This window comes from Stegostoma tigrinum, chromosome 11 (assembly GCF_030684315.1).
Source record: "Stegostoma tigrinum isolate sSteTig4 chromosome 11, sSteTig4.hap1, whole genome shotgun sequence".
Taxonomy (NCBI): domain Eukaryota; kingdom Metazoa; phylum Chordata; class Chondrichthyes; order Orectolobiformes; family Stegostomatidae; genus Stegostoma; species Stegostoma tigrinum.
Genome location: NC_081364.1, coordinates 16,574,582 through 16,590,411, shown reverse-complemented (window position 1 = coordinate 16,590,411; position 15,830 = coordinate 16,574,582). Strand labels below are relative to the sequence as shown.

The following is a 15,830-nucleotide window of genomic DNA, read 5'->3' as shown; positions in this document are numbered from 1 at the left end:
CATTGTGGCAATGTAGGAGGCCCAAGGTGGACATGTCGTCCGAGGAGTAGGGGTTGGAGTTGAAATGGTTTGCAACTGGGAGGTGTAGTTGTTTGTTGCGAACGGAGCACAGGTGTTCTGCAAAGTGGTCCCCAAGTCTCTGCTTGGTTTCCCTGATGTAGAGGAGGCCACAATGGGATCAGCAGATACAGTATATCACATCAACAGATGCTCAGGTGAACATCTGTTTAGTGTGGAAGGTCTTCTTAGGGCCTGGGATGGGGGTGAGGGAGGTGGTGTGGGGGCAGGTGTAGCACTTGCTTCACTTGCAGGGAAAAGCGCTGGGGCTGGTGGGACTGGAGGGGAGTGTGGAGCGGATGAGGGAGTCATGGAGAGAGTGGTCCCTCCAGAAAGCACATTAGGGTGGGGAGGGGAAAATGTCTTTGGTGGTGGGGTCGGATTGCAGATGGCGGAAATGTCGGAGGATGATGCGGTGGATTTGGAGGTTGGTCGGGTGGTACGTGAGGACAAGAGGGATTCTGTTTTGGTTATTATTGCAGGGACGGGGTGTGAGGGATGAGTTTTGGGAAGTGCAGGAGACACAGTCGAAGGCATTTTCGATCACTGTGGAGGGAGAGTTGTGGTCCTTGAAAAAAGAGGACATCTGGGATGTTCGGGACTGGAATGCCTCATCTCGGGAGCAGATGCAGCAGAGGTGAAGGAGTTGGGAATAGGGGATGACTTTTTTACAAGAAGGTGGGTGAGAGGAGGAGTATTCCAGGCAGCTGTGGGAGTCTGTAGGCTTAAAATGGATATCAGTTTCGAGGTGGATGCCAGAGATGGAGGCGGAGAGGTCCAGGAAGGAGAGAGAGGTGTCAGAGATGTTCCAGGTAAACTTAAGGTTGGGGTGGAAGGTGTTAGTGAAGTGGATGAACTGTTCGAACTCCTCGTGGGAACATGAGGTGGCACCAAAACAGTTATCAATGTAACAGAGGAAGAGGTGGGGTTTAGGATCAGTGTAGGTACAGAAGAGGGATCTTTTCACGTATCCTACAAAGAGGCAAGCACAGCTCGGGCCCATGCAGGTACTCATGGCTGCCCCCTTTATCTGTAGGAAGTGGGAGGAATTAAAGGAGAAGGTGTTGAGGGTGAGGACGAGTTCAGATAAGCGGATGAGGGTCTCAGTGGAGGGGGACTGGCCGGGTCTGCGGGACAGGAGGAAGCAGAGAGCCTTTAGGTCATCTGCATGGGGAATGCAGGTATATAGGCACCGGAAGTCCATAGTAAAAATAAGGTGTTGGGAACCGGGGATTTTGAAGTTCTGGAGGAGGTGGAGAATGTGGGTGGTGTCACGGATGCAGGTAGGGAGTTCCTGGACCAAAGGGGAGAAAAGGGAGTGGAGATAGGTGGAGATAAGTTCGGTGGGGCAGGAGCAGGCGGAGACAATGGGTCGACGAGGGCAGTCAGCTTTTTGGATTTTGGGAAGGGTATAGAAGCGGGTGGTGCGGGGGTGGGGAAGGATGAGGTTAGAGGCTGTGGGTGGGAGGTCACTCTCACTCTTGCTCTTAGTTTCTTTTTTTTTAGCAAGTATATTGCATCTATTCAACTTACACATCACAAGAAACAAAAACAGAAGTTGCAGCGAAACCCTCAGCAGGTCTGGCAGCATCTGTGTAGAAAAAATCTGAATTAATGTTTCAGGTCCGGTGACCCTTCCCCAGAATGGGGTATGTGTGAAAGAAAAAAGCAGTTGGACAAACAAAGGAGTAGACAGTGATCTGGCCAGGAGGATGAATAGCTGTTAATGAAGACAGTTAGTGGCTAACAATATGTGGTGTATAACTGCAGACTATATGATAACAAAGCCTGGTCTGTGGGGTAGGGAGCTCAGACATGGGAGAGTTCAGGCCCTAATATTGAGTCTGGAGGGCTGCAGGGTCCCCCAAGTAGGAAATGAGGTGTTGTTCTTCTAGCTTGCATTGAGCTTCACTGAAACACTGCAGCAAGTCAGAGTTGTTGACCAGAGGACAGGGTGATGTGTTAAAGTGGCAAGCAATTGGAAGCTCAGGGTCTTTTTTGCAAGCAGAACATAGATGTTCTGCAAAGCAGTCACCCAGTCAATGCTTTGTTTCCCCTTGTAGAAGAGACCACATTGTGAGCAGCAAATGCTTCGCCTGGAAGGTATGTTTTGGGCCCTCGGATACTGGGGAGGGAGGAGGAATGATACACCAGTTGTTGCAGAAATGTGAAGGAGAATGAGGGCAGCAAATTAAAAGGTGCGATCAAAGCAATTGTTGAGCCAGAAAAGCGAGGTAGAGAACTTCGGATCTAATCTCCTCCATCCTTCCCTCCCCTTCCCTCTGACACCATACCCTCCTATATCCTCACCTTTTGTCGGGTATTCACCATCCCTTCCAACCTTCCGCTCTCCAATGCTGAATGTTTTGTGTTCAGTAAAAGTCTCAGCTTTATCTCTCTGCATCCCCACCTTAATGAATTTTGGGCATGAAGTCGAATTCTTCATCCACCATCTTCGCCTCCATGTCGATTTCTTTGGACAAGTGTCCTCTCTCCATCCCACAGACCTTTCTCCCCTCAGCTAACATTTCCCTAGCTACCAGCATTTCTGAGGAAAGGTCACATTTTAGTAGTTTCAGCCCTTCAATGCAAAAAAAAATGAGCATTAAAAAAGGAAACTCCTGTCTATCTCCATCACATGAAAACCCATACAATCCAATGCAACAGATTCATTCCTGTGAAAAGAAGTCTGCCTATTTAATCAAAACAAAATTTAAGAAGCAAAGTCAGTAATTCAAACTTCCATTTCACATTTTAGAAAGCTCTCTATAGCCTTTGAGTACACATACAGTCATAGAGTCAGAGAGCCCTACAGCATGGAGACAGGCCCTTCAGCCCAAACTGATCCGTGCTGACCAAAATGCCCATTCGTGCTGAGCCCATTTCCCTGCACTTGTCCCATATCCTTCTAAACCTTTCCTATCCATGTATTCATTCAAATTTCTTTTAACTTTTCTCAATGTACCCTGCCTCAACTATTTCCCCAGAAGCTCATTCCATATGCATAACATTCTCTGTGTAAACAAGTTGCCTCCTTAGGCTCCCATGTATTCTTTCCCCTTGTACCTTAAACTGATGCCATCTAGTCCTCAATTCCCCAACCCTGGGAAAAAGACTTAGTGCATTCACCCTATCCATGCCACTTGTGATCTTCGATACTTCTATAAGATACCTCCCTCAGTCTCCTAAATTATTAAGAAAAATGTCCTAGCTTGTCCAACCTGCCCCAATTACCCAATCCCTTGAGTCCTGGCATCATCCTTGTAAATTTCTTCTGCACTCTTTCCAGTTTAATACCATCTTCCCTCTAGCAAGGTGACGAAAACTGACACAATATTTCATGTGTGGCTGCACCAACATCCTGCAACATATCTTCCCAAATTCTGTACTCTGACTGATGAAGGCCAATGTGCCAAAAACTTTCTTCACTGCCCTCTCTACCTGTGACTGCACTTTCAGAGAACCGTGTACCTGAAACCCAACATCCCTCTGTTCCATTACATTCCTCAAGGCCCTACCATTCACCATGAAACTCCTACCTTGATTTGGCTTTCCAAAATGCAGCGTCTCACACTTATCTATATTATAATACGTTTGCCATTTCTCAGACCACTTCCCCGACTGCTCAAGACCCTGCTACAATTTCTGATAACGTTCCTCACTGTCTGCAATACCACCTATTTTAGTGTCATCTGCACATATGTTTACTTAGGCGTTGGTGGATGCTAGATAGTTTTTTTCTGATGCTCATCAGTCAAGTGACTCATCTGTCAAATCAGCAGTCCTTAAAAGGGCTGCCAAGTAAACAGTAACTTTTATGCTTTATGTTTATTGTGGAAGATTTCTCCTTAAAGCACCACATCAAACCTACATTCCCTGGTGCTCCTCCATGATGCCTTGCCACTTCCTCCTTTCCAAACAATCCTGATGCCTTTGGCTAGTGTTTAAGCAGTGCAAATATGCAATTCTCTCATAACCAGTACTCGCTGATAGTCTCCTAATGGGGCTGGTAGATAAAAGTATTTTTATTTTTTCTTGTTTACTTCATGAAGAGTTGGGAATGATTGCTGCATCATGATTGAGTTTTACATGGTATTTTCATCCATTCTCTAATTTATGAAAGCAACGTGAGCATAACTCGGTGCCAGGCATTTCATACTTAAGCCTATGTCTTTATTGAAGTCAGAAAACAGTGAAAAATACACAGTAGCATTTTCAGCCTAGTGCTGTAAGTGAGGAACCTTTCTCATTGGAAATGCATATCGATTATCTGACAGCTACGGTGCACATTTCTCCAAACATTTACAATAATGATCAGAGAATCAGGCATAGCGTGCAGTGGAATTTCTAAATGTTCTCTGTGGGTAGGGCTGATCCACAGCGACATAGCACTCTCATTGTTTACTAATGAAGACATTCTGCTTAGCCTTGTCTGTATTCCAGTCAATCAGCAGCCTATCACATATGGTATTCTCAGGCATCTATTTGTATTTAAATCAATTATTTGATTGCACCAAAAATTGTGGTAATTCTGCTGAGCTCATATGTTCCAGACATTGGGCATTAATGTGCAATTATTTTATCAAGGTAAGCCGTTACTGACATGAGTTATTTACTCTTGTGACAAAGATTCATGTTGTTAATTCACTCACAGAGCAAAGCATGTTGCAACTTGGAAATTATCCTAATGATCAGCTGAATGAAGCATCCAAAGGTTAACCCATCTGCTGCTCTGTAGACACCATTCAAATGTTTGGTTTGTGACAAGTGCATTGAAATGATCTTGTCTGTACCTTATTTGCTCTTCGTGGGTTCAATCCCAAAATAGAATGACAGTTAACTCTTAACTTGCAGTGCTGGAGTTGTAATGTTATTAGTCTATTAATCTCAGTTAATTGCTTTGGAGACACAGGTTCCTATCCCAAGACAGTATTGGTGAGATTTGGATTTGCATTGATTGCAATGAGGTCAGATAGGTGGACCTCACAGAATAAGAATTCCCTGACTGTGGCTGTAAATCTAGTCCAATCAGGGACCCCTGTCTGACTGATATTAACAGGAGTGTCAGACATCCTATTCACTCTGATTGGTGGCTTTGACGAAGTTGGATCAATGTCAGGGACTCTCCACGTGTAAATTATTTCAATATTTGATTAATAAATAATGAATAAAACGTGACTCCATGAACAATTGGATTGTTACAAAAATCCATTTAATTTACTAATGTTCTTTAGGGAAGGAAGTCTGCCATTGTTACCTAGCCTGGCCGACATGTATTCCATACCCACACAGTGCCATTGATTCTTAACTGACTGAGCAAATCATTCATTGCACCCAAACTGCCACCTCCACAGTAAAGTCAGTAAGGGATCACTGTAGATCTACCTACAGCTGGTAGATTCAAGAAGGCAGTTAACCACCACCTTCTGAAGGGCATTTATTCAATTGCAACAAATACTGGCTTTCTTAGCACTGCTCAAGAATAAATTTAAAAAAGCACAGAAAACAGAACAGGGCTGTTGCTAATTTTGGTGCTAACGTATCCATTAGCATTTCTGTGGCTTTTGCTTGTTGATACAAGAAGTGGGAAACTACAGTCCAACTCTACAACAAGTTCTGTACCATCACTAGTTCATTTTACTGTTTTCTAACCAAATGCATCAGTTGTTTTAAATTAACAAGGTGTCGTGATGGATGAACACAGCAGGCCAGGCAGCATCAGAGGCCTGGATCCTTCTTGACAAAAAGATCCAGACCTGAAACGTCAGCTTTCCTGATACTCTGATGCTGCTTGGCCTGCTGTGTTCATCCAGCTCTACACCTTGCTATCTCAGCTTCTTCAGCATCGACAGTTCCTACTATCTCTGAGTGGTTTAGAATTAACCTGAGAAATGTTACAGCTATATGCCTCATAAACATAAAATACAATAGGATGGACAGAATTTTGTCACCATCATTACAAACAAGAGTATTAACCTAGCCATTAAATCCAATTAAAAAGTAGATTCCTGAGAGCAAAGGATTCAAATCTATTGCATTATAGTCAATCTGTTGAGATATCAGCCTTGATACATTACTGAATACCATTCCCATCTCTAAGTCAGAAGGTCATAGTTTACATCCCATTGTAGAGACTTGGGAATATTATCTAGACTCGGAGTTCAGTGGGAGACCCACAGAGTGTTGTATCATTGAAAGTGTGGTCATTCAAATAAGAAAAGGCCCTATCTGCCCTCTCAGGTGACAGTGAAATTTCACATTTTGAAGAGGAGTGCTGGGAATCATGCCAGTATATGGTCACTATATATCCCTCAGCTAAAAAACACCAAAAACAGATTATCTGGTCATTTAGAGCAGTGATTTTTCGGCTGGTGTGCTGCGAAATCATTGGGATGTAGCGTGGTTTTACCTGCTGACACCAGGTGCCCCTATCATGGGGGAGGGTGAAACAATTCCCAGCATCTGATTGGTGAACAGTTGCAGGATTGGTATGTCTGTCGCCATGGCCTTAGCTCCTTTGCCAGGCTGAACCAGTCAGCTGGTGCACCGCTGCTATTGCAGGCCATCAGGACCATACCAGAGCAGACCCAACTACATGATGGGTATAGGACCCTCAGCACGTGAAGCCCACCCTTCATTAGACTGTCTCTGGGGGAGAGGGATTCAACTCACCCCCTCACCCAAGACCTGAATAGTCTCTCTATTCACATTACATTACAGAAAATGCATTTAAGTGTGACATTTATGAGTAATCAATACAGATGAGTAAATGTGGGTATGCAATGGAATTATTTGCCTCATTGAAATGTGCCTTGATACTGAAAAGTTTGGGAACCACAGATTTAACGTCATATACATTATATAGCTTGGAGCAAGAACATTTGGCCCATCATGTCTGTGCCTGTCATCAAGCATCTATCTATTCCAATCCCACTTTCTCGCACTTGTCCAGTAGCTTTGAATGCTCTGGCATTTTAAGTACTCATCTAAATGCTTCTTATGTGTCTTAACGATTTCTACTCTGCCAACCTTTTAAGCAGTGGGTTGCTGATCCTAGGCCTCAGTGTATCATCTGATTGTCATTTGTGGGAACTTGCATTGTGCAAATTGGCTCCTAGATTTCTAGTATTACAACAGTAACTAGGCTGAAAATGATTTCATTAACAGTAGACCACTTACGGATATCCCAGTCTGCATGATACACCTTTACAGAATCATCTTCAACAGACACACAGCTCTACCTCTTCACTTTGCATAAACTGCCCATCAGAATCATGCTGTTAGACTGCTTTTGTGACATGGTTCACCATGCACATTGGTTTGTCCATTGCCAAAAGTAGGGATGTAGGGATGGACAGTTGGAATGGTGAGATTCTCGAAAGCCCCTCCAGGAAGATGTCTAGCCCCACCAACTGGTTGGCCTCCTAACTTCTATATGCTGTAACTCCAGCTTATTGGGAACCATTGCTATCTATATCTTATTCTCACGCCAGGTCCAGCACATCTATCACCGTTTTCTTTACAGACCTTCATTGTCTCTCATTCTCCCAATACCTCCAATCTAAAATTCCCACTTTGTAAGTCTCTCATGCCATGTCTTTCATCATCTATGTAACCGTCTCTAATCTTAAAACCTCCAGAACTTTAATTTCCTATTGCTCTGACTTGTTGTGCATCTTCCTCTATCTCCATAGCATTGGAAGTTTAGGCTTGATACTCTGGAATTCTTGTATTATGCCTGTAGAAATACCCTAGTTGCTGTGGTAATAACACACTGCTGCTTTATTTCTGGGCCTGCTAGAACAAAATTGTCGCAAAATTATAAAAGTACAAGGTAAGGGTAATTGCTCCAAAAACTTATTTCCATCAAAGGTGTTCCTTTAGTGTCCAACTAACAATATTCAAGTTCCACCAAATTTAAAAACCACTTCCTAATACTTCTTTCTTTAGGTGGTATCTATTTTTCTTTGAAGTGCTTTCATTAGTTACAGATGCCACATAAGCACAAATTGTTGAAGTTTTTCCTAACATTAGTCTTCAACTTTCTACTCACCAATGTGTGCCCATGCCTCCTTTTCCATATCTGTGGTTTGATTTGAAATAGCCCTCAGACTGAGCTGCTCAATCCCACTTAGTACCTTTCATACTAATATAAAGTCTGCCTCCATTTGAGAGTGAAAAATAAAAGGTTTTCCACAGAATTCTTTGAAAGATGATCAACTTCAAACTAGATTTACCTCTTGGAGGTTTTGCATTTATATTGATGTCAGCCAGAAAATATTTTAATAATTAATTAGCACCCTGAGTGTTCTTCTATTATTATTCCTTGTGAATCAGTTCCCCTTGTGTTTTGCAATAAAGCTAATGGTTAAAACTGATAAAATTTACACCTTTAGGTTAGAATATGTTGGGATCAAATTTATTGCCTGTGATTGAAATTACTACATCTATGTTTTTCCCAATTGGACGTTTTTTTTCATTGTATTGTATATTCAGCAGATTGAGACAGTTTGTTTTTGGATGTTGTGTGCATGTTTTATGCTCATTAAGGGGAAGAATTTGTGAATAGTAGAACATGTTCCATCTTAGGCACCTGGGGCAGTATACCCAGATCAAATAAAGCATGAGTTAGATATAGCCTTCTGCTTTTGCACCAACAATACATTACAAAAGCCAATCTGAAACTCTAATGGAGTTGGATATGGAAAATTGCAATATTGTAGTGCAATTCTCTTTCGTTTCTCTTCGTTAATCAGGTTCCATCACCGTATGGTTTCATAGGACCAGTCAGCCCTCTTTAGTGGGAGCATGTGATTGTAAAATCAATTTTTGAACCTCAATGTCTATAGCAACACAGCATTTTTCAACTTCCTATCATCAGATAGTAGTCTTACTTCTATGTCAGAAGGCTGTGGGATCAAGTTGTACTCCAGGGCTTCAGCACTAAAAAAACAGATATTCCATTAGAGCTCTGCATTGTCAGAGGTGCCTTCTTTCACACTGGCCTTCTCAGATGGATGTAAAAGATCCAATGACACTGTTTATCAGAAGAGCAAGCGAGTTATCCTCAGTGTCCTGGCTAATATTTATCTTCAATCAATATCACCAAAGCAGATTATCTGGTCATTATCACATTACTGCTGCGAGAACTTGCTGTGTGAAAATTACATGCTGTGTTTTCAAAGTGCTTCAGAACTTTTGCGGTTATGACAGATTCAAGCCTTTTTTTTCTCCTCTTCTTCATCACTTAGAACCAGATTAGGATACAGATGCATTCTGCTCACCAACGGTGGTTAAGATCTGGATTGCAACTTCATAGGAATCTCAAGATCAGCAGTCAGAGTTAGTTAGGTCTAGATTTGATCTCTGATAATGGTGAAGTCCCACTCAAAAAGTTCATTCCCAATGTATACAGCATTTAGCGCCCATCTGATGAACCTTAATTTGAATAATTAAATTAAAATCCCTTGCCAAATAAATATTATGAGCATTATCTTGAACAATCCTTTATTGTCTACACAGTGTTTACAATTTTTGTAATATAATAATCATAAGATTGAATTTGCTGTAATATATCTTCTAACTTTGCAATTTGCAATGAAGAGAGGCAGACAACCCTGGTCTATATTTTGCCAAATAAGGACGTTATTGCTATGGATGATGAGAATAAATCATTTTTGGTTTCGGTTCTAATTAACTGAGAGTAGTCTTGCCTGGTCATATTTTAACAAGGTGCAAAGCTGCCACCACAAGTCTCAGAGGTGAAATGTCATTCTTTAATTGTGTGTGGTAGGAGGAGTCCCAGGCCTCAATCTGTCATCTTTCTGGGTCTTTATTATAAACTGTGTTGTTTTTGCTCAATGAATGATGGTGTGTTCTTTCTCTTTTCCTCTCTCCAGGGGCGTCCCTGGCAAAAAATGTGGAACGCTGATCTTGTCTGCAGAAGAACTGAGCAACTGTCGGGTCAGTGCTGGCAATATTTTCTCAGTTTTCTGAGCGGAGTGTGTGTTGGCAATAGGGAATGTTATTTGCCAGATGCATGTCTGTGAGATCTCCGGATAACAGTCTTGTCTGACTGAATGTCTGCATGTTTCTCCTTGGTAAGCCAGACTGATCAGATGTGGCATCTAGCAAAATAAATTTTGAAATGCTGTGAGTTTGTAGCTAAGTCAGAGTGCTCCACAGCCGCCATAAAATTAACATGGCCCAGGCACTCACAGTAGCTCAGAAAGCTGACAAGATTGTGAGATTGTCAAAATTGCTCTCCTTGTCCTAGCGCGTGTTTTGCTCTACCCCTCCCCTGATGGGCCATTGCTTCCCGATCTGCAGGACTGGTGACAAGAAGGGATCTACCACTGGGATTCAGCAGCATGCAGAATCCACGTGTTTCTCGAAATAACTCTTCAGAGACTGGCATCCCATCATTAGTCACCGTTCATTTACAAATGTATAGTATTTGACAAAGCACTGCCTCTCACTGAGTCAGGCATTCTGTGTCAGATATCCTTGACATTCATCCTCTTATGTCAGCCAGGGCCCCCGATTGGACAGGGTTAACAGCCTCAATCCGGGAACTTGTATCCTATGAGGTCTGCCTGACTGACCTCATTACAATCATTATGTTTCCCTTCAGTGGATCTTTGTGAGCACATCTCTCCTACTGGCTGCCAGCGGATGCAAAGGATTACTAAATGCAGATCTACTTGTGGATCTAACACTACACTGGCCCTAATCCCCTCCTCTTCCTCCATTCCTACACTGGTCCTAAACCCCACCTCTTCCTCCGTTACATTGATGACTGTATCGAGGCTGCCTCGTGCTCTCAAGAGGAGCTTGAACAGTTCATCCACTTCACCAACACCTTCCACCCCAAATTCAAGTTCACCTGGACCATCTCCAACACATCCCTCAACTTCCTGGACCTCTCTGTCTCTATCTCAGGTAACCACCTAGAAACTGAAGTCCATTTCAAGCTCACCGATTCCCACAGCTACCTAGAATACACCCCCTCCTACCCAACTTCCTGCAAAAATTCCATCCCCATTCCGAATTCATTCGCCTCTGCCACATCTGCTCCCAGGATGACGCATTCCACTCCTGCACATCCCAGATGTCCTCATTCTTTGAGGACCGCAACTTCTCCCTCGCAATGGTTGAGAACGCCCTCAACCGAGTCTCCCATATTTCCCACACCTCATCCCTCATACCCCGCCCCTGCAATAACCGCCAAAAGAGAATTCCCTTAGTCCTCACATACCACCCCACCAACCTCCGGATACAACACATCATCCTCCAACACTTCCGCCATCCACAATCCGACACCACCACCAAAGACATTTTTCCATCCCCACCCTTGTCTGCCTTCCGGAGAGATCGCTCTCTCCGGGACTCCCTTGTCCGCTCTACACTCCCCTCCAACCCCACCACACCCAACACCTTTCCCTGCAACTGCAGGAAGTGCTACACTTGCCCCCACACCTCCTCCCTCACCCCTATCCCAGGCCCCAAGATGACTTTCCACATCAAGCAGATGTTCACCTGCACATCCACCAATGTGGTATACTGCATCTGCTGTACACAGTATGGCGTCCTCTACATTGGGGAAACCAAGCGGAGGCTTGGGGACCACTCCGCAGAATATCTACGCTCGGTTCGCAATAAACAACTGCACCTCCCAGTCACGAACCATTTTAACGCCCCCTCCCATTCCTTAACGACATGTCCATCCTGGGCCTCCTGCAGTGCCATAATGATGCCACCCAAAGGTTGCAGGAACAGCAACTCATATTCCGCTTGGGAACTCTGCAGCCCAACGGTATCAATGTGGATTGCACATGCTTCAAAATCTCCCCTTCCCCACCGCATCCCAAAACCAGCCCAGCTTGTCCCTGCCTCCCTAACCTGTTCTTCCTCTCACCTATCCCATCCTCCCACCTCAAGCCACATCTCTATTTCCTACCTACTAACCTCATCCGACCCCCTTGACCTGTCTGTCCTCCTCGGACTGACCTATCCCCTCCCTACTTCCCCACCTACACTCTCCTCTCCACCTATCTTCTCCTCTATCCATCTTCGGTCCACTTCCCCCTCGCTCCCTGTTTATTTCAGAACCGTCTCCCCAACCCTCCTTTTCTGATGAAGGGTCTAGGCCCGAAGCGTCAGCTTTTGTGGTCCTAAGATGCTGCTTGGCCTGCTGTGTTCATCCAGCTCCACACTTTGTTATCTCTAATTGTGGGAGGAGCAGTTTGAAGAAACTGATTTGCTCTGACCCCACATAATGGCTTAACTGCACATTCTTCCACGGTGGGAAGACAAAGTGGGTGATCAAAAATTGACAGAATTTCACAATGTCATTCATTTTGATGATGCAGACGTGCCTCTGTTGGACTGGGGTGGACAAAGTCAGAAGTCTTCAGTTTTCTGATAGTTACTTTGGGCAGAAGGTACACAGGATCTTGCATCAAAATGACATGGCAGCCACATCACACCAGGTTATATTTCAGGTTTATTTCAACACAAGCTTTTGTAGCGCTGTTCCTTCATCAGGTGAAGTGGAGGGAAGTGCACAGGCACAGGATATATAGGCAACAAGATAATGGTAAGATAATTTCAGTAATTAAGAGTGTCAAAAGATAAATACAAATGGTGTCAGTGGACTGCCGACAGACTGAACTGTGTTTGTAAAATCTTCCTTACTGTTCTGTTTTGACACCATCAGCTTGATAACTTGCTATCTTCGCTCACCTTAATTAATTTGTACAGTTTTGTATTACTCATTACTTTGGTTAGACCCCCATCATGCAACTCTAATACCTATCATATTATTCCAGCCATTTGGTTTGTCTCTATCATCATCTTATTTTTGACTTGTTGTAAATATCTCTCTGCCTTAATTAATCAGATCATAGGTCATCCCTTCACTTGTTATTCAGCTGTTGACACTTTGCTCACACCATTTGACTCTTTTGATCACTCACGCTGTTACTCAGCATGTGTACACTCCACTTGCACTGGGTAGCACTGCTGCCTCACAGAGCCAGGTACCCGGTTTGATTCCAGCCTTGGGCCACTGTCTGTGTGGTGTTTGAGCATTCTACCTGTGCCTGCGTGGGCTTCCTCCAGGTGGTCTGGCTTCCTCCCACAGCCCAAAGATGTGCAGTTTAGCTGGATTGGCCACGCTAAATTGCCCATGGTGTCTAGGGTGGGAAATACAGGGCTGGGGTAAGGGGTGAATCTAGATGGGATGCTCTTCGGAGGGTCGGTGTTCACCTGATGAGCTGTATGGCCTGCTTCCACACTGTAGGGATTCTATGACTGTTGTCTGTTGACACTTAATTACCTGGAATTATCTTGTCATTATGTCTTAACCTATAAATTCTGTGCCCGTGTGCTTCCCTCCACTTCATCTTTGATTTCAAATAAACCTGTTGGACTATAACCTGGCATCGCTTGACTTCCAAGTCGTTCTGATGCAAGACCCTGTGTATGTTCTACTCAAAGAAGCTATGAAAAAACTGAAGAATAGTACGTTTAGACTTTATTAGAGGAAGTGAGCCAAAGGCATGATGGAAAATGAAAAAGTGACAAATTTACTGAAATGTAGAATCATATGGTACAGACTAAGCCCTTCAGCCCATTGAATCTGTACTGCCAATCTACACTAAATCTACTGTGCCCCCACTTTCCTGCACTAGGCCCATAACCTTGAATTTAATGACATTTCAATTCTTCGTCGAAATTCTTCTTAAAGGTTGTGAGGTTACTTATCTCTGTTACCCACCCCCACAGTTGATTGCAGACACCCACCATCCTCCGCGTAAAAATGTTTTTCCTCAACTCCTCTCTAAACCTGCTGCATTTCACCTTAAAAGTCTTCCCCCCTTGTTATTGACCCTTCAACTCTGGCCAACAGCTATTTTCTATCCACCCTATCAAGGACCTTTATAATTTTATACACCTTTATCAGGTCCCATCTCAACCTCGTCTGCTCCAAAGTAAACAAACCAAGCTAATTCAGCCTCTCTTCATACATAAAGTGTTCCACCCCAGGAAACAGCCTGGTGAATCTCCTCTGCACTCCTTCCAGTGCAATCACACCCTTCCTTTAGGGTGGTGACCAGAACTACACATAGTACTTCAGTTGTGGCCTAGACAAAGCTCTGTCCAGCTCCAACATAACCTCCCTGGTCTTGTAATCTATAACTTGACTGATGAAGGCGAGTGTCTTGTATGCCTTTTTAACTACCCGATTAACCAGCCTTGCCACATTCAGAGATCCATGAGCAAACAACCCAACATTGCTCTGTTCCTCTGAGCTTCTAAATATCCTACTGAGATAACAAGGCGTAGAGCTGGATGAACACAGCCAGCCAAGCAGCATCAGAGGAGCAGGAAGGCTGACATTTCAGGCCTGGACCCTTCTTCAGAAATGGGGGAGGGGAAGGGCGATCTGAAATAAATAGGGAGAGAGGGGAAGGCAGAAAGAGGATGTATAGAGGAGATTTTGAAGCTGGTGAGTTCCACATTGATACCATTGGGCTGCAGGGTTCCCAAGCGGAATATGAGTTGCTGTTCCTGCAACCTTCGGGTGGCATCCTTGTGGCACTGCAGGAGGCCCATGATGGACATGTCATCTGAAGAATGGGAGGGGGAGTTAAAATGGTTTGCGACTGGGAGGTGCAGTTGTTTAGTGCGAACCGAGCGGAGGTGTTCTGCAAAGCGGTCTCCAAACCTCTGCTTGGTTTCCCCAATGTAGAGGGTACAGCGGATGCTGTATACCACATCAGCAGATATGCAGGTGAACATCTGCTTGATGTGGAAAGTCTTCTTGGGGCGTAGGGTGGGGCTGAGGGGGGAGGTGCAGGGGCAGGTGTAGCATTTCCTGCGATTGCAGGGAAAAATGCCGGGTGTGGTGGGGCTGGAGGGGAGTGTGGTGCGGACAAGGGAGTCACGGAGAGAGTAGTCTCTCCGGAAGGCAGATAAGAGTGGGGAGGGAAAAATGTCTTTGGTAGTGGGGTCGGACTGCGGATCGTGGAAATGTCGGAGGATGATGCGTTGGATCCGGAGGTTGGTGGGGTGGTACAGGAGGATGAGGAGGATTCTGTTTTGCTTGTTATTGCGGGGAGAGTGTGTGAGGGATGCATTCTGGGAAATGCGGGAGACATGGTCGAGGGCATTCTCAACCACTCGGGGGTGGAGGTTGTGGCCCTTGAAAAATGAGGACATCTGAGATGTACGGGATGCACGACAATATTCTATGTCCTACTTATCCTAAATTAAACACCAGATACTATAAATTAATCTTTGTGATATTATTGTACAAGTGTACAATGATATTGTAATGTTCAAAATTAAAAACAGACAAAGAAATCTCATACAAACATTTTAAATTTACCCTGACATCGCAAACAGCAATTTACAGACTTCACTTCTCGATGCTTGAGTTAATATGTGGAACAGACTGCCACCTTGTGAGTAAATACTGCCACCAAGAATGGGATACTTAATTCAAGGCTCCAGAATTATGCACCCCAGCAATCTGTAGTGGGTAAAGTAACCTGCACGCTTGGCCTACATAATTGTCAGGCAGTAACCACCTCTTAGAAAGGGGAATCCAACTGTCTTCCATTGACATTACCATTACTACATTCCCCAGTATCAACATTCTGGGGATTACCGCTGACCAGAAGCTGAACTGGAAGCTCAATCGAAGACAGAGCATCTCACTTAGTTGACATCCGGTATACATCATCTTAAATATTGACTTTCTCCAT

At 44.1% G+C, this 15,830-nt stretch overlaps 1 protein-coding gene across 3 annotated transcripts in view; it reads left to right on the top strand.

Annotated features, from left to right (window-relative positions):
- The window catches only part of LOC125460536 (copine-9-like), a 428,858-nt gene that overhangs the window by 316,623 nt on the left and 96,405 nt on the right, over positions 1-15,830 (top strand). For all 3 annotated transcript variants that reach the window (XM_059649788.1, XM_059649789.1, XM_048548086.2), the window contains one exon: positions 9,957-10,020. In XM_059649788.1, coding sequence (XP_059505771.1) covers positions 9,957-10,020 — 64 coding nt within the window. The remainder of the gene's footprint in view (positions 1-9,956; positions 10,021-15,830) is intronic.